Raw genomic sequence first — 18,533 nt, 5'->3', positions numbered from 1 at the left:
TCTTTTCTGGACAGAGTGATAGCAGAGGATGGAATGTGTAATGTATATTGATAATGGCTCACGGGAAAGAGGCATCCAAGACCCCAAAGACCGGCCATGCTGAGCATATTTTTATCAATGGGTTATTTGAATATTTACATTTGCAGGGAAGAATTTTCTTTGTTTGCTCTGCACACCGGGGACTTCTTGGCCAGTCTAAACAGTAAAGGTTTCTAATATAAATAATTGCTCTACTGCCTTGTGTCATGCAAGCAGATTAGAGGTGGGATGTCCTTCGAAGAAGAGCAGGGCAGGGAGTGCACTGAAGGGAAAAAGTGATGGCAAAGGTGAGAAGGTCTCCCCCTCTGCTGGCCACCCGGTTACCAGAAGGCAATCTAGTGTTAGCATGCATCTCAGCATGGGGTGCCAGGATGTGAGCATCTTCTGTCAGCTCTCTAGTTCTGGTGAACTGTGTGTGGTAGGAGGAGGAGGCCAGGTCAGAGCATCTCCTGCTGTGTGCTGGAAGGACAGAGTAATGCAGCAGGTAGCTGTGCTATGGCCTTGCTCCCATTTTATTTTGTGTCCACTTCTGAAGCTGCCAGTGGCAACCAGCTACCAACTTCTCACTTGCAGACATCAGCCTTCAAGCTCAGTTGTTGGTGGCTTTGTGATTTCAGTGCATGCTTTGCAGGGGATGTCGGAGAGCTAATAACACAGCTGCAGTGAAAATACTGAGCCATGAGGCACTGATTGGGCACCTGGTGGGAGGGCAGGACCAACCCGGGGGAGCGCAGGTGCAAGCAACAGGTGCAAGCAATGCCCCTGAGTGACTGCAAGCGGTGGAGCCAGGATCCGACCCTTCCCAGACCTTATTTAAGGGCTGGCAGTTGGAAGCAAGAGGATTTTGTTGGTTCCCTGCATACCTGAGGTCTTCCAAAGGTAAGTAGATTCTTTCCTTTGTTTCTGTGTCTATAGTTGTTGCTTTTGAGCATATTTTCACTTACTGCAGCCGAAGGCCTTGCTGCTAAGATGTCATTGCTGTGCTTTCTGTTGTATTGCAGCAGCACGAAAGCTGTGATTCTGAAAATACACTTATAGCGTGTGTGATGAAACCCCGCTGAAGCTGACTGTTCTTTCCCTGTTAATAGGGAATATCCTTTTGCTAGGAGCTGGGGTCTTTCTGCCCTGCTAGGCTTGCAGGTCTGCAGGTGTAAGCAGTGCTGTGGGAGCCTGCTGGGAAATCTGGAGGAAAAGGAGATTTTGGAGACTTCAGTTAGTTAGTTTGGTGAATGTCTCTTCATGAAGCGAGCTGCTGGCTGGGAGATTGCACCCGAGCCCTCTTTTCCATGATAAAAACTTCCAGACTAATCACACACAAAGTAACGATGACTTGTGAAGCATATGAAATTTCTGGCGCTAGCTCTCCTTGAAGTGCGATCAGGGAGAGATGAGGCTCCTTTCACAGCTGTGTAGAAAGAGCTGAAGTAGGTCTATCACCAGCAGCCCACCTGGCGGATAGTTTGCACAGCGTTCCTCCAGCTCCGCTCCCTGTGCAGCCCACCCTCCCCGGGGCACCGCTGTGCTGAGGACTCGGCTTGCTGCCGTGATCTCGGCCAGCCGAATTTCGGCCCCTTGTTGCAGCGGCTGAGGGTCCCGAGCACCCCGCTCCGCCCCAGCCCTCCTCAGCCTTAGGCAACGGCTCGCGGACGGCTCCGGGACACAGCGGGGCCCGCCGGCTGGGCGCGAGGGACCGCCATCTCAGGGCAGGCCGCGCCCCCCGCCACACGGGGGCGGTGGCTCGCGCTCCCCTCGCGCCCCTTCTCCCCGGGGCCGCCTCGAGGCGGGGTCGGCCCCTTCCCTCTCGCCGCCGTTCAGCCGCAGGCTGCGGGCAGGGCGCGGACGCGGAGCCGGGCCGCCTCCGGGAGTGGGGAGAGCCGCCGCCGCGGACGGGGCGGAGCCGGCAGCGGGGCGTCCTCCCTCGCTCCCGCCCGCCGCGCCGGCCGGCATCGCCGCGGCGGGCAGCGCGGCGGAGGGTGCTGCCAGCGCCGGGAGGGAGCCGCGGGGTGCGCGAAGATGCTGTCCTACAGCGTGTTGGACGCCAACGTGGTGGACGTGGAGAAGAGAAGGAACCCCTCGAAGCACTACGTGAGTGGCGGCGGGGCCCGGTGCTCTTGCGGGCGGGAGATGCACGTGTGCGGCGGGAGCGGAGCAGCGCGGTGCGCTGCCGGGACCCGGCGGGGCTGTTGCCCTTGGCGAGTTCTCTTCCCTTCGGAAGGTGAACCGCAGAACTTGGCCTTCTTGTGCGCCGCGGGGCGGGACGCGTTTCGCAGCTCCCCGGCTTGTCTTCGTCCCAGCGTGGCAGCGGGGAGCGCTGCGATCTCTGCGGCTGCGAGGTCAGCCAGCCGGTGCTGAGCGGGCTTTGCCCGTTTCCTCTCCCTTGAAGTTGCACGCAGACTTTTTCCGAGGGACGGAGAGGAGGTTTGCACGGTCCTCAAAGCAGACTCAGCGTTCGGGTTCCCTTTCATCTCCGCTGCCTTCCTCTTTTCGCACCTTGCTGCTAACAGGGCAGCAGCAGGCGGATTTCTGACGACCTTCCCGGCTGCGGGGTGTCATGAGGTGGTTTTGCCTGCGGGAGGTCACGGCAAACCGAGGAGCAGATTTTGCCTATGGTTAGAAAATACATCTTGTCTTCGTTCCCTGACTCTGGTTCTTCTGGGTTTTAGCTGTGCGTGGTCCTTGAAGTTTCTTCTCAAAATACATCCTGTGTTTAAATACACAGAAGGTTGGATTTTCTGTGTACAGGAGGTAAATCATCCCGCTTTGGTAAGGAAAAGCCCGAGGGGTGCTGCTGCCTGCGGTGTGAAACAGCTCTGAGCGTGCTGTGTTTCCTGGCGCTGCGTGTCTGCCGGATTCCTTTGAACTGGTGGGCATTTGTATGGGTTGCATGAAAGATAACGCTGGATGTAAAGTTTTGTATTACTATTTCACATCACTGAGCGTTTTCCTCTAAGGCTTAAGCTGCAACCCAGGTCAAGGCTAGAGGGCACTATGTTGCTGAGGGATGCTGATCTGCAGATGCACGGCACGTCAGAGCTACAGCTTTACAATTAAACATCTTGTGCCCCATTCATAAGAGTGGGAGCTCCAGGTCTGCTCCCAGTGTGCCAGCTGGACCAGTGTCTTCAGTCTGCTGCTCATTTACTGCTTTCCAGGCTGGAAAGGCTGCTTTTGCAGATTGTCACTGAGCTGTGGCTGACGCCACTGCAGTCTGTTATCTCACCTGAAAGGTGTCTGTGATTTGGCATCAGAGGCTGCGAAGCCTCTGTAGAGATGTATGACTGTCAAGCAGCAAGTTAGACAAAAGGGCTGGGAACAATACCTTCCCAAGCACTAGGAGAAATGAAAGTTGATTTCTTCTCTGTTGGAAAATAACCGGAGAAAAGGGATTTATGTCTAATGTTGTCTTTTTCTCTACGTTTCCATGTTCTTGGCTGTTCAATTCTTGACCAAAAGAGAAAAAAAAAGGCAAATTAAATGGTTTATTGTGTAAATGGTGTCGTATCTGCCTTTCATCTGAGTAACCCGTGGTCTCTGGCTGAACAGCATTCAGCACAATGAATCTTGTTTCATGAACATGCTCTGGAATAATTCAATTAAAAATTATCCATGTCCTTGTGAATCTCTTTACTTGAGATGAATGAATTAACCCATAGGTCCAAGAGTCTTGGCAGCTGCTTTGTTTCCTAGATTGCAGTTTGCTGCAGATGAATGTACTGCAGCCGTTCATCTGGCTTTGGCTGGAGTACTTCACTCAGGGTGAACTCAGACTGTCAAAGAATTTAACTCCCTGGATCCAATCCATTGGTCACTACTGGTTTGGTTCTGTGCTTTTTCAGCACGAAACCACTATTTTCTTCCAAAATGAACATAAATGTGGCTTGGGATTCTGTCCATTGCCTGTGTATACTTTGGACAGTGCAAAGCTTGGTGCTCTTTGCTGTATTTTGGTTCTGTAATATCAGAAAGCCCTTTTGCTTCCAACATCCCTAAGCACTTTCATTGTGTGCCTTAAGGCCACGTGAAGCATTTGGCATCAGATGAATGATGTGTTTCTCTGGTGGAAGGTGATGTCGGTATTTCAGGCATTTTTAGCTTGAACTCCTTTCCTTTTAATTGTGATCTCTCAGGGCCATGCTGGATCCCGGAGAGATGAAAAACCTGTGTTTTTAGGCATTGAGGGCATATGGAGAGGGCTAAATGTGAGTGGCATGTAAGCCCCTGCATGCTCAGCCTAGAGGGAATCATGCCCTGGAGCAGGTGTCTATCTTGATAGCACAGCTTTTGTGGCTGTGACTCAAGAAATAAAACAAGAAGGTGGCTTTGTATATCCTTTGCTGTGGTCCCTCTGTGTGAAACTTCTAAAGAGATTAACCTTGCTGGAAGATTTGTAGGGCCCTGTGCATGGGAAGAGATTAAAATCTTAGATCCAGCGCTATTTGATATGAACCCAGCCACTCACACCCATAGGAAATCACTGCTGGGGAAGGAGTCTGCCATGCTTCCCTCTGCATTCTTGTCAGCAATGGAGGAGCACAAAGATACGTGCTCAGCTGGTGGCCCTGGATGGCAGCATGTGGAAGGATTAAGAGGGCTAGATGAATAAATTGTATGTCTCCTGTATGGAGTATGCCTATATAAGCCACTGCTGCTCTTTAGAACTTTTGGTTTTCTGAATTCATTTCCTATCCTCTGTACCAGTGGACCTTTAAAAATTAATTTGCACTTGATGGTAATACTGTAAAAATGCTAAATCTCTGTGCTTCCCCCTTTTGCTTTTACAAGAACAATGTCAGGAAGATCAAGTCTGGGTCTGCTGGAAGGACCCTTGGTGCCGCAGGGGTCATCCATTGGCTGAGCTATGCTGTGCTGAAGCTGTGTTAATTAGGACATTTGTGAATGGCTGATTATGTCACTTGGACATTCTAAAGCAAAAAAATAGCTGGTAACAAAATCCAAATCCCTTTCCTGTCCCTTGTTACACTGCAAACAATCTAAAAGTCTCTTCTCTCAGTTGCAGAAGTTCAGTCTGTCTGTGGGGTTGCTTCACTAGTTTATAATCTGAATTAAAAATGCAGTGTTCCCAAAACAACAATGGCTTCTTTAAAAAGATCCACTGTTGATTCTTCCCTCCTTAAACCATTCATAGAAAAGCTTAAAGAAGACGTGATCTCCCCTCTGCTTCCAGGTTATCTCCAGACAGTGAGCTTACCAGTTACCCACCTGTCTGCCTCCTTAGGGCGTCCTGCAGGGAGGTTCTGCCTAGCAGATGTGCTTGATCCTGCACTCAGCAAAGTGAGAACAGCTTAACACCTTCACCTGTTCACATTTTCACAGCATCTGGGTAATGGTAATGTTCATTAGAAGGCAAGCGAATAGAATTTGCCCCTACCCTTCCCAACAATTTGCTCTTCCCCAAAGGCCTGAGTAGTTACTGATGTGTGTGTCTCACTAGACATTTATATGTCTGAGGTCAGTTCTGAGGTCCCTAAGTGTGCCTGTGTTTTTCCGAGGGCAGGGATATGTTCATCAGCACGGATTTCCTCTTTCAACACTGCTCTTCTCCTCTTGCAGCTGGGCTTTGTGTGTTTTTCAGGTTTGTAAAGCATAGAGGGAAGGCTTAAGAAAAAACCAAGAAACAATGCTCTTGCTTTAGAAGTAGCCTCGTTGTCTCTTTCCAGTCAAAGGAGTGAGGTGCATTGCTGATTTTAGTCATCTGCATTTGACTGCGTGTAGTCCCCATTCTCAGCAGTGTAATTATTTCCTAATGCCACTTCTGAATGGCTCATGATGGGCTCTGATAGGTGTCCTGCTGTATGGATGGGGATACTAAATTCCGTGGGCATTGCTGAGCTGTAAAGGGATGTATTCTGCTGCATTGGGCTTCAGTGCTGCTCCCAGGAAAGCATGTGTGCACTTGTCACAAGTGGTCTGTTGTAAAATGTCAGTGAAGTCTGAAGGAAAAACATGTGCTGTTAGGGTCTGACTCTTCCCTATGTCTTGTTTGTTCCTGCTGACTGCTTACACTCAGGAGTGGCTCAGACTTTTCCTTGGCTTCATCTATCTTCAATGCAGGCCACTGGTTATGTGACAACTAGTGCTGATGAGGAAGATCCAGATGTGTTATGGACTGCTAGGATTTTTGTATTAACCCTTCATGGCTCCATAGCAGAAAGAGCTGGATTTCCCCCTGCATTGGGTCACTGTGAGCCAGATCTCTTCTGGAATGAAGAGAACATGGCTTACCTGGAGCTCATGTGAACTACAGATCATGGCCCACAGGGGCAGCGTTGTGAGGGACCTGATGTGAAGCAGAAGGCAGTGTTCTGTGAGCAGATGGAGCATCTACTGAGGACTTGTGATCTATCTTTCTGCCCTTCCTTTTCCCCTGACTGGAAACACTGTGTGGTTTTCCTCCAAGGGCCAATGATCCATCTTGACTCAGTGGTGTGAATGATTACCATTTCTAGTATTGTTGTTTGAGGTGCTGGGAGGAAACCGGAGCATTGCTTGTTTCCTTTGTGACTTCATCATTCCTCATAACAGGTCTAAGGGTTATATCAAAAATGTCTGTGATCTTCTGTGTGCAGAGCCTAGGAGAGCTTGGGAGAAAAAGCCACTCAGGATCAAACATGCCACCGTCCTGCTGGGGGTAGATTTATGTCTGCATGGATGAATTCTGTTACTCTGCATGTTTCAGATGCAAATCTTATGACCTTGCAGGCTACACAATTATTTTTGCTTTTAATGTCTGATAAAATATATTGAGAAAATAAAGAGTCACTTCTAAATAAGTCTGGACAAAGTTGTTCTCCTAGTAAGTGGAGGCAGCAGGAGGCGGAAATCAGACCTTTTCAGTCCAAAGCTGCCTGCACTTAGTAGCACCCAGTGAGCATCTCTCTATTATCACTGTAACTACTTGTTGATGGAAGCACTGCTTGTAAAAAATGAGGTTATCTTTAACATCAGAGATTGAATCCTGTTGTTTTTCAGTTTTTCAGGCACCTTTGTTTTATGAGGTCAGTGTTATAACCATTTTTTCTTCCTATTTGCTGTCTTGAAACATTGACTTTCTGCCCACTCTCAGCATTTCTTAGTCTCCCAATGTCATGTCTGTGATTCTGCCTCTTGAAGGTCTTTTTCTTGTTGCCTTATGTTAGGAAGTATTCAAGAGATACAAAGTCCTTTGAGCTGTTCAAGGCATGTTTGCAAAGTAGCTGAGAAATACTTTAGGCACCTACCTGCTTTTCATCATACCCTGCCTGGCAATTACTTCTATAACACAGGCTTCTTTAGAAGATGGTAAGGTAGCCCAGCCAGTTAAGGGGCACTCACAGTCCTCTCTTCTGGCAGAGCAGGGGATGAGTAGTGTTTAGTTAAGAGGCAGCAATGCCTAAATTCAGTGGCTCACGAAGTAAATGGCTGCTCCCAATCTTAGATATAGATTAAAACCCAATAGAGATGCAAGGTTGCTGTCCTGGTTTGTTGTGCTAAGGGCAGGATGAAATAACGCAGGAGGCTTGAAGTCCTTGCAAGTGTCTGTATTGGCTCTCTTGTGGCTGAGCCTGCAGTGTGCTGGGAGGGCAGCCAAAAGAAAGGTCAGGGAAAAGCTTTTAGCAAGCCCGTGAGCTGGGGGTAAAAGCTCCCAATGCTTCCAAGTTCCATTTCAAAAGTGATTAAGATGCCCCTACTGACTTGCCCTGGTAGCCGTGTTCCAGTTAAGTTTTGACCTAAGATGTGGCCAAAATGTCTCAGCTACCACAAGCTGTGGTGTGGACGGAGGAGCTTCTAGAGAGCCCTGGGTGGGTGGGTGCTGGAGCCCACTTATGTAGTCAGAATTACCCCAGTTTGACTGCTTTGTGCCAAAAGGGAGTGGGATTGAGGGACCTGATCATGTCCTTTGACCAGACAGTCAGTCTGAAGTGCAAGATGAGCAGACATCTGAAGAAAGCAAATGATGAAATAGGAAACAGAGCCCAGACTTCCTGCCTTCCAGAGCAGCCTGGTGGCTGATCCTCTGCACTGCCTAGCTCTGTCTGTGGGCATCTTACATGTACTGCCCTCCCCCTGCAGGGCTGGTATGTGCCAGTAGCCTATTTAGGAGGATGGGGCAAAGAAAGGTTAAGTGATTGGACTGTGGCCACCCATGAAGTATGGTTGCAGTGTATTCTTGTTTTCTCTTTGGCCATCGAAGCAATCTTGCAATTTATTTGGTAAAAGTACAGAGCCAGAAAAAATACTGCTCTCTTATTCTGCCATTGTATTCCTCAAAAAAAAACCAACAACATTTCCCATTTAACACGGGTTAAACAGGAAGAGGGATTCAATGTGACCCTACCTGAGACAGGAGGTGACGTACAAGCTCTCTAATTTAGTCAACTGGGAGGAAACAGCTGGACCTTCAAATGTGAGATTTATTATTTTTTTTTTCTGTTTTCCTTTTTCATGCTGTGCCCTTTTAATGAGCTCCTGATTCCACAGAGGAACTTGGTTCCTGGTAGCCATGCAGGAGTGCACAATCATTAGAGGCTGACAGCAGCTATGCTGGTTGGCATTGTGCAGCTGAGTGCTTTCTTGTAGCTAGAAGTGACACTTTCTCGCCTGGAGCGTGCTGTGTAAATACTGCATGAAAAAGGCAGGCAGCTGCACAGTAGCATAGTGTTTGAAATTGGAGGGGTCTGCTGCTTGATCAGGTACACTCAAGACCAGAATATAGTTGTGTCAACAGAAAAACTCCCAGTGACTTCCCTGGGCCTTGGCTCAGGCCTTCAGAGAGAGGCTGTACTGAACATTTTACTGAGAAGTTGGTAAATTTATTTTATTTACTGATTTTTTTACATACTGTGTCTCCTTTTCTCTTTGCTATAAAAGCAAAGCCACACTGCAGTTACTCTGTTACTCTGTTACTCTTCTAGGCAGAGACCTCATCGCCATGTTTGGGAGGGATTGGGGGGGAAGGTGAAAGAAAACCAGGTGAATTTCTTCACAGGAAAGGATTTTGAAGTGGAAAATCTCACAACCTAATTAGAACCTACTGACTTCAGCCTGCTCGCTGTCTCTCTGTGCTGCTTTCTACCTGAATGTTAATGATCTAGTTGGTCTTTCTGAGTTTTGTTTGCTAGATGTCACCAATACAGTATGCTTATTGCATGTATTTCATATATATATAAATATATATATATACATACATATATATGTGTGTGTGTGTGTGTATGTATGTATATATATATATATATATAAAAACTTGCAAGAGCCTTTGTTACAGTAAGGATGGCTTCACACTAGTAAGAACATGGACAGACATGAAAGATTTCTTTCCTGCCCAGTGCAGACCAAGTGCTGACACACAGGTGCAGGCAGAAGGGGGCACTGAGGCAGTATCAGCTGGCTGAGCAGGAGATGTCCTCAGCACAACAGTGACTCAAGCTACTGGTTGTGTTAGACATCTTAGCAAAGGATGTGCTTAGGATAGATAGGAAGAAGGACAGTGTAAGTACACCTTAAACTGTGTCAGGGTGAAGGCAGAGCAGCGGGATGTTCTATTTGTTGTAGTACCTGTAAGCGCTCGAATGTGGTGGTGCTTAGGATGAGCTTTGTGACAGTTGTAAAGATTCTCCTCTTGAATTCATTGAGCTATTGATTTTTGCAAAGCTACTCCACACTGGTTTTTCAGACAAGGAGGTCACTGTTTAATTAACTCTCTAGACTGGGAACGTTCTTTCGTGAGCAGGGTATGCATCCTCAGATCTCTGTCTTCATCTCAGTTTTACATGCTGCTCTAGGAAAGCTGAGGTAGGTATGTTCCTATTTGGGCATAGTACTCACTGACAGCTCTAGCACAGGATCAGGCTGTGCTGTGTTCCACAGTAAAGCTGTAATTCCGTAGCTGTGTTCTCTGTTATAATGCATCGTCTTTAGTTTGCGGTGATTGATTTGATAGACTTTAAGTGTCCGTGACTATGCATGTGGTCCTCAACATATTGTATTTGAAATCTAACTGGCAGTAATTACATTTTGGCATTTTGCTATCATTTTTTTCCTTGATTGGTGTGGTGTGGCTTTCTTTTTTTTCCCATAAAACATATTAACCAAATACAGTGATGTGTTCGGCTCCTAGGTTCTCAGCACTTGGTAGAATGTTTTTGTAGGAACTTATATAATCATTGGATGGCTTAGGTTGGAAGGGATTTCAAAGTTCATTTTGTGTGCTGGTTGCCACTAAATAGATCAGGGCCCTATCCAACACATATTGGGTGCTGGGCAGGCTTGTTGGCCATGGGTCTGTTCCTCTGGGATGTTCTTTCTTCCCTTGGAGCCCTGAGGTGACATGTGAGGACAGTCTCTGGGAGCAGGCCCTGGTCTGTGCCAGTACTTGTGTTCCCTATCAGGAAAACTCAGCAGCAGAGGTGAAACCTTAATCCAGTCATCCTTTGTGCCATTGGGAGTTTGATGCAATAGGGAGTGTCTGAATTTCCATCTTCCTTACTGTGTGAAGACAAGAATTTCTAATTGCTTCTTCAGCACAGGGAGATTTTCCTACTCCTTAGCTCAGGCTGTTCAATGGTTGTTTATAACTTAGCCTAGGCATGCATTTTTGGTGTGGTGTGTTGTTCCTCTGCGAACACTCTGTCACCTCAAGCAAAATACTCCAAAAATCAACGCTAAGTCTCCTGTTCCTCTGTCTGTGACTGCTTTGTGACACAGTCAGTGGGCTCACAGCATTTCCACTGCCTGGGTGCTGGCACTGACACCTGCTTCCTCTTGGGAGAAGATCTGCTCATGGGATAGATGCTGCAGGAGGCAGCTGGGCTCCCAGTCCTCAGCAGAAGTTGGGCTGCTGGCACAGCCCCTGCTCATGCTGGAGGCCTGCAGTTTCCCAGGGCTGTTGCTCCAGCAGCTTTCACCAGCATTAAAATCACTTAGAATTTGAAAACAAACAAGGATATGTGAAGTATTTTCCTGGAAGAAGGCCACGGAGAGCAGTGCTTCTCCCTCCTCCAATCTCCTGAGAGTGCCACAGGAAGAGAGACTGGACTTTAGTGTTTTCCTAAGTGGGATTAAGACAAGCTCTGGGACTGATCTGTGGGACAAGGAGGACAGACAGAAGCAGGAGGGTAGCTCTGTGCATGCATGTGGATTTGATATTTATAAAAAATATATACGTATGTATATATATCAGTTGGTGACAGATGAAACTGTAGGAATCCTTGAATCAACCTTGTTACTATTATCTCTTTCTAGTAATGAGAGGACTGCTTGCTTTTTGTTAGGAATGGGAGATTAGAGCTGTTGGCTGAAGTAGAGAAGAATAAAAAGTGCCTGAATGCCTGAGGAGCATCCACACTGGTTTTCCATGTACTGAAAGTTAGCAATCCTATGTCTTTTGCTTTGTGCTAGCCTGGGACAACCTTTAAAAGTTCTTTGTTTTCCCCAAATCCCATCTAGTTTTCCTCTCATGCTTCAGCTGAAGGTGTTTTATAAAGGCAACACAGTCTTTTACTTCAAGGGAATCCGGAACAGTAGCCAGCCTCCAAAGTGCTTTCCCTCGAGGCATATGGATGAGTCTTCAGCTGTTACTGCTCAAGAAGAAATTTTTCTGTTTAATATTTTGCTGCTGCCTTTGAGATTGTAACAGTCTGTGTCAAAACTCTGGGCTGTTCTGGGGAAGCAGCTTTCCACCTGCTTCTGTGCTGGGCACGTAGCTTGCATTGCGTGCTTTAGTGCAGATAGCTGTGATTTGTAAAGGTAACTAACTATAAACAGGTTGTTTTTAACTAAAAATATTTTAAGTGTATTTGTCCTGGGTGACAACCTTTGAAGACTGTAGTATCTATGATCAGGGGAAGAAGAGTCTACCGTTCTGTCTTGCAGCTTCTTGGCATAAAGACCAGTGGTAGCAATTTGGAGGAGGCACTGTGTACTGGCATGCAAGTCTCACTGCAAGTCTCCTCTTTTTTTGTGTGTGTGTGCATGTGCTTTGCTTCTGTTCTAGTATCTGTATTGCTCTGTGTTTGTGCTGGAAGGGGACTTGGCCAAAGAAAGCAGATGTTTGCAGTGAATCGTTGTGTCTTGTTAGAGCTGATGCTGCAGTCTTGGTCAGACCTTAAGAATACTCTTTTACTCTCATTTTTTCCTCCTTCATCTAAGAAGTTTTGGTCTCTCCATGCTGTTATTTCCTGATATTTTAATTCTGTACTTCTAGCTGACCTTCTAAATGTGATAGTGTTGGACTGAAGAGCACCTTGTGAGCAAACACCAAGGACTTACATTGTATGTGAGCGTCTATAGAAGAACAGATACAGCACTGATGTGCTTTCAGTAGCCTTTGCACCTGAGGAGAGGTGACACCAAAGCTTTTCCTGAGTGCTGAGGTCATTTTGGGGCCCTTCCCACCATGTTGTCACATGGCGATGCTGAGCTATCAGGGCTTCAACTCATCTGGTGTGTAGAGTGATCATTTGCCAACAGACACTAGCATGTAGGTGTTCAGGTGACCTTGGGCTTGAGTTGGATCTTAATGGTGGAGAGCTGAAAATTCCTGGCTGCTGTCTTGCTGTGTGTAAGAGCTGTTGACTGGGTTATGGTGGAGACCTTGACTGAGATGAAGTCAAGTTTATAATTGGCCACAGTTTGAACATCAGGGAACTTGAAAGCATCCTATGTAATCAAATGAGGAAATGCCTGCTGTTTGCATTCATAGAAGGACAGAGACTCTTGTTAGTACTAACACAGGTCCAGACCTGGTTGGACACATATTTTATCTGCCAGCATCCTCTTCTGCTTGATTCTTTATTATTTTTTTTTTTGCATCTGGTTAACATGAGCTGTGACGTATTTGAGTCAACGTCCTACTGCTGAAAAGCTGACATGTTTTTACTGTATACTGTGATAGAAGGGGTTAAACCAAAGGTGGTGGTGGTGGCTGATAGCTTGCTTTAGGTAGTACAGCAGCAGTGAATGCTGAGATGACATGGGAACACTCCTCAGCTGACGTCCTGGAGGGCCTCTCACTGACATCAAACTTCTGGCCCTTTTCCAGCCAGATTTGGCCTTGCCCCAGTGACAATAGATGTTAATCTGGCTTGTCAGAGAACCCTGTTAGTGGTTTTTTTACAGACCCATTTCCAACCCTTATATTTCCCTGTTAGTAAACATAGTGTTGTGTCATTGTTTTACCAGAAGCCAAGCACCAAAGCCAACTTTACAGTGCTGTCGTCAGTGAGTGTCCATTCACTTTGGGTCTTTATCTGAGTTCCCAGGCTCTTTCTTTCCACTGTTACCTGTGTCTCTGTGTCCACCCAAAGCCTACACAAGTTTTATGGGAAATGTGTTGGTTCTGGAAGTTGTGGCTAATGTTTCCAGAACTGCTTCTGGAAGCATTAGTTTGATGGGGCTTCTGTATCTGTTTAGAAAGGATGCCTGCTTGTAAAGCTTCATTTTCCATTGACTGTAGCCAGAGCAATCTCCTGGGGTCACCACTTTCTTGGTGCAAGACAAGGTGAAGGGATTTGCGGCTTTTCCCCAACTCAGCCTTTCTCCAAAGTGATTATAGCCAAGCCATAGCCAGGGGCAATGCTCCTGCTCCCGCCTGTTCCCTCTTGTTTCCAAACACAATAGCTGAGTTCCTGTTGAGAATGCTGGTTGTCAAATTGCTAACATTAGAAATTATCTATCTTAGTTTTCAGAAGCAGCACTCACCAAAGATGAAATAAGCCATTTATCCCATTCTTTTAACTATTGTTCCTTGTTTTGCTTCTAGACTTATTTCCAGCTGTCTTTGCGCAAAGGATATGAAATTAAAGATTTATAAAGTTACCTTCAGAGGCTGGAAGCTAATCTGCTTAAAGCAAACAAGCCTTCTGTCTCTAGCTCTAGTTTGTCTTTGTGGGGCTGGCAGTGGTCCAACCCTTCTCATACTGAGATCTGTCTGAAATTACATCCCAGCTGAGGTACTCTGGAAGCAGAGGAATGAGGAATGAGAGATGCCCGTTTGAATGCAGATCCTGCATTCTTCTGGTACAGGTGGAAAGGTACAGGTTCAGCTTCTTGGCAGTAGTTTGAGAATTGTAGCATGCTTGAGTGCTACGTAGCTTTAAAGTAATAATGAAACTTAAACAGTGGAATACCTTGTTGAAAATTGATATGAAGACCAAAAGTATGCATAGTTCTAGAAAAGAATAAATGAACTCCTGGGGACAGGAATGATGAGCAAGTCAGTGATCTATTGATTATTAAAGGCAAGTAAGCATGATGTCCTCTCTTTTATGCAATTATCATCTGGCTTCATTGAAAACAGAGTGCTGAGCTGAGATTCAGCTTCACGTTGGCCCAGCATGGGTCTTCTGATGCTTTCCCCAGACTTTCTTTCTGATAAAAGCATCTTTCTGATGCTTTCCTGGGCCCCTTAATTGTGTGGCACCAGCTCAGGCTTCCGAGGCTCACTGCACATTGTTAATATTAGTGAGAGCTGTTGAGTCTCAGCCAGCTGAAGTTAGGAAGAGCAGTGTGTGCATTAAGGAAGTGAGCCTCCCATCATCGCCGTCAGTTCCCTCCTGTGCTCCATACACTCCCCTGTGCGGCTGTTGTGCTTTTATGGGCTGATGTCACACATCTGGGTCTTGGCAGATCGGTTTCTGCTTCCCAGCCCTGGGTCAAGTGGCAATTATTTTTGTAGAGGTATCATATCTGGTATTGCTATTAATATATACTCAGGCTTTGAACTTATCTAATGCATTTCATCAAAGGATCCCCAAACACTCTGTGTATTGGCACCTCTTTGCGAGGTAGACAGATTAGACAGGGAGAGCTGTGTGTGCACAGTAATATACCTCGTGGCAGAAGTGCCTTTTCAGAGCCCTAGATAACTTGAGCTGATGGAAAAGTTTTCATTTATGTCTGAAAGTGCTGTGAGTTGGTTCTGGGACTGCAGAAGATAGGCTTACAGCAGACCTAGGTCATTAGTGGTATATAAGTGTGGTGCATTCCTGCCTATGAACCTTCAGGGTGATTGGGTTGGCTTGACTGGAAGCCTCAGTACTGGTGTAGACATTTTTTTTGTTCACAGTATCTTGATTCCAGTCTTGCATTTCTGCATAAACAGGTCTCTGTCCTCTTAGTTTGGTTTGACCTACTGTCCTGCTTTTCTGTTTCATAGTGATGGTGTCCCTTCCTTGCTCTCATTCTGCTGAGCTGCTCTGACACCCTCATGTAGGAGAGGCCACTTTCAAAGGTGCAGTAAGCAGGTGTCCCAGCCCCACACTTCTTGGGCACAGCTGACTGAACAGAAGTGAGCTGTTCAGCTCAGGTGCAGGTTCCAGCTCAGTGCGACTTCAGGCATGCAGTAGACACATGTACAATGATGTGCACAGTCTTGTGTTGGGAGCCAGATGCAGACGCTTGGAAACAGGTTGGCCTCAGTGCAGTGGTTTGCCAGATGTAGCAGAAGTGATTTGAAGGACACAGGTTGTGAGGGCTGCCCCATCCCTGAGCAGAGCACTGTGTTGGCATGGAGGATAATGTTTGCTGGGAAGTACCTTGCAGTTCTGTCATGGTTTCATTTTCTTGTCTTCAGGGAGTCTCAAAGGAAATAGCACCAAAGTCTTGCAAGTGACATTCCCTTGCAAAAGCAGAGAAGAGAAGCCATGGCTGATTATGTTCCCACGTTAGCTTTAATGAGGGTAATCTTAAGCAGATGGTGTCTACTGAATGTTCAGAAAACACGGATAAAGTAGTTTGCAGTGTTTGGCAGAGTTCCTGAGCTCCTGGTGAGTCCTGTCTGGGCATCCTCTGTCCTGGGGGAACACACAGCAAGCCCATCCCCTTTGGGATGAGCCAAGGTGGCCTGTGGTTTCTATCTGAGCTTCAGCAATAGTGAATAATTCCAGATCAATGTTGTGGCAGCGTGCTGATTTTGTGAAGAGAGGACAAGGGGGGAGCCAAATAAAACAATTATTGAGTTTCTCAGGGCTTGGGGAAGGCAGCCAGGGTCATGTTCAGAGCTTGTAGTGCTGGCAGGCATGGAGATGACGTGCCACATCACACGTGTGTTGGCGGAGATAACCAGGGAGATTATCAGCAAGCTGTTCTGGAGGTTGGTTTGTGATGCTGATGATCCAAAACTGATGCTGAGATGTTTCAGAAGAACATTTTCTTTTTAACTTCCATATCTGCCTTTTTTAATATTTTTGGCATTTGTCTTTGGGGTGAAGGAGGGGCCGCAGCAACCCCTGAGATTTCAGTCCCCATGAGTCCAAACTTTGCAGTTACTGATCTGCTGTCATTGAAATCGGCTTTGCTTGAAGTTGTCCCCTTTACAAAGCTGGGTGCTGATTTTGTTCCAGTAAAGTTGGATCATACTCATCTGGCAGAGCTGTGGTGGCCCTGGCCAGCCACCCTCCTGGCTGGTGTTTCTCCATCCTTTTTTACTGGGAAGCATTCCCAGGACCTGAAACGAGCATTGAAAAATGTTTTCACTGTTACACTCGGTGCCAGTTTTTACACATCTTGTAGATCTTAGTTCTTATCAGTTGAGCTAAGAACACTTTTGTGATGGGTGCAATGCACTTTCATCGAAACAACCTGAGAGGCCCACGTACCCTTCAGGTGTTTGATTCATTTCTTTAGTAGACTCGAGGGGGGATCACAGTATCCTATGTTTCAAGGCAATAGTTTTTACATTGAAACTGTAGCCTGTTTCAAAAGCAGCTGCAGAAGGATCAGCTGGTGGTAGTTTTGCCTCTCTTAGGCTTAAATTCACCGTTCCTTTGAGCAAAAATGAGCAGAGGCTATTTGTTATTGTTATATTTGTTATCTTCACTGTATTTGTGCTACTTCACCAGCATCAGTGAAACTACAAAAGCACCTTGGAGCATGTGTTTACTGTGTCAGCAGCAGGTAGCAGTGTACAGAATACCTTTAAAGTCTAATGTGATTTGCTAAGAGTAAAACAGAAGGTAGCAAACTATCCTTCTGGCTGGAGGGAGATGTTTGTGTTGGGGTAGTCACAGTGGCAGCTCCTTTGTAAAGCTTCTGTGTAGAGGGACACCTATGTAGAGCATAAAATGTGTGGTGGGGACTCAGGGCTGGCTGCTAACAAGAACACAGTGATGCTGTAGACTGCTTCTCTGGGACTATAAAAGCCTTGTACACAGCCCTGCAAGGAGGATGCTGCAGGTCTTCTTTAACAGGTTTTTGTCTGTGAGATGGAAAACCTGGCACAACTTGCCTCTCATCGCTCAGTGTTGGTTGTAGGGAACAGTGACCACAAGAGACTGGCTTTGGGGCCTCTGTGGGGTTTTGGAAGGCCTTTGTGTTGGAAGTTGGATTGCTCTTGGGAATTCTTAAGCTGCCTGTTCTCAAATCCCTTTTGCTAGTCTTGGCCAGGGTCTGGAGATGGACAGCCAGAGTCACGTCCTCTAACTGCTGGAATGTATTCTGTGGTGAGGACAAGGGTTATCATTTAATGCTTTCTCAACTGATCATTGAACATTCAGGGAGCAGATCATTTTAGCTGGCAGTCAGAGGGACTGGAGCTGGTTCTGCCAGCTGTGAGCAGGCAGTGGATGAGAAAAGCCATCTCCTGGTAGCCCCACGGCTAGGACCTCTGAGTGTAAAATAAGCCATGTGCTATCAAGTGGTGGTTGTAAGCATGCAGGTCCCACGGCTGACACCTGGCTCCCTCTGCAGCCCCCTGGGTTGTTGTGCCCATGAAGGCATGGAAACAAAGCAGAAGGCTGTAAAGCAGGACAGTATTAGTGAGATATGTTTGAGATACCCGGCCGTGTCTTGAGGCTGTTACCTTTTTGGCAGTTGGGAATTAGCAGGAGGAGCTGGAGAGATTACCAACAGCTGTCACTTATTTTGGGAAAAGAGTGGCTAACATTCAGCAGTGCGACTCTGGCTATAAAATACTTTGTAGGCTTGTTACTGTAATACTTAAAAAAGATTATTCAAAGGAGGTCAAAATGAAGAACATTTGTTGCAAAACTGTTTCCTATGCGGTCTTTTCTTCCAGGTGGTTTTTCAGTAATTGGTTCACTCTCTTGCACTGGGAGCAGGCAGCTGAGGGAAAAAGCAATTGACTCTTGCCAATTAACTCTGCTGCATCTGGATTCCTGCCTGTGGCCACGGGGGTTGCTGGGCAGAGGAACTGTGAGGTTCTTCATGCTTGAGCAGTGAGCTGTAGTAGCAAGTCTGACTCCAGGCACTCATAGAGTTGCTATTGCCCAAATTACAGGAATGGGATTAGTCTCCCTTTGATCTCAGGCTGAATCGCATGGGCAGTTTACTGCATCTTAGTAAGTAACAGTGCATGGGTAGTGGGGTGAACAAGCTTACAAGCTCACTGTGTGCTCAATTCCATTGCAGATGAACTGACCTAAATTGTCGTGCAAGAGTTAAGGTTGATGAATAATTACAGGTGTTAGTTAATTCATGGTAATAAAGTTAATCACAGACAGCTCTTTGGTAATGCATCAGATCAGTTCATTGCATGCTTT

The 18,533-nt window shown here is 46.6% G+C and overlaps 1 protein-coding gene across 8 annotated transcripts in view; it reads left to right on the top strand.

Moving 5' to 3' along the window:
* The first annotated feature begins 902 nt into the window (after positions 1-902).
* SH3PXD2A (SH3 and PX domains 2A) overlaps positions 903-18,533 on the top strand; it is a 229,776-nt gene continuing 212,145 nt past the window's right edge. For 3 of the 8 annotated variants that reach the window (XR_011904232.1, XM_072340991.1, XM_072340990.1), the window contains exon 1: positions 1,993-2,124. Coding sequence is in view for 3 of the 8 variants with exons in the window: in XM_072340991.1 (XP_072197092.1) it covers positions 2,053-2,124 (72 nt within the window). In the remaining 5 variants the exon portion in view is untranslated. Of the gene's footprint in view, positions 919-1,986; positions 2,125-12,255; positions 12,307-18,533 lie in introns of those variants that run through there. The other 5 variants (XM_072340995.1, XM_072340992.1, XM_072340996.1 and 2 more) reach the window with 4 other exon arrangements.

Source organism: Excalfactoria chinensis, chromosome 6 (assembly GCF_039878825.1).
Source record: "Excalfactoria chinensis isolate bCotChi1 chromosome 6, bCotChi1.hap2, whole genome shotgun sequence".
Taxonomy (NCBI): domain Eukaryota; kingdom Metazoa; phylum Chordata; class Aves; order Galliformes; family Phasianidae; genus Excalfactoria; species Excalfactoria chinensis.
The sequence above is the reverse complement of the archived record's forward strand: the minus strand, read 5'-3'. Positions and strand labels throughout refer to the sequence as shown.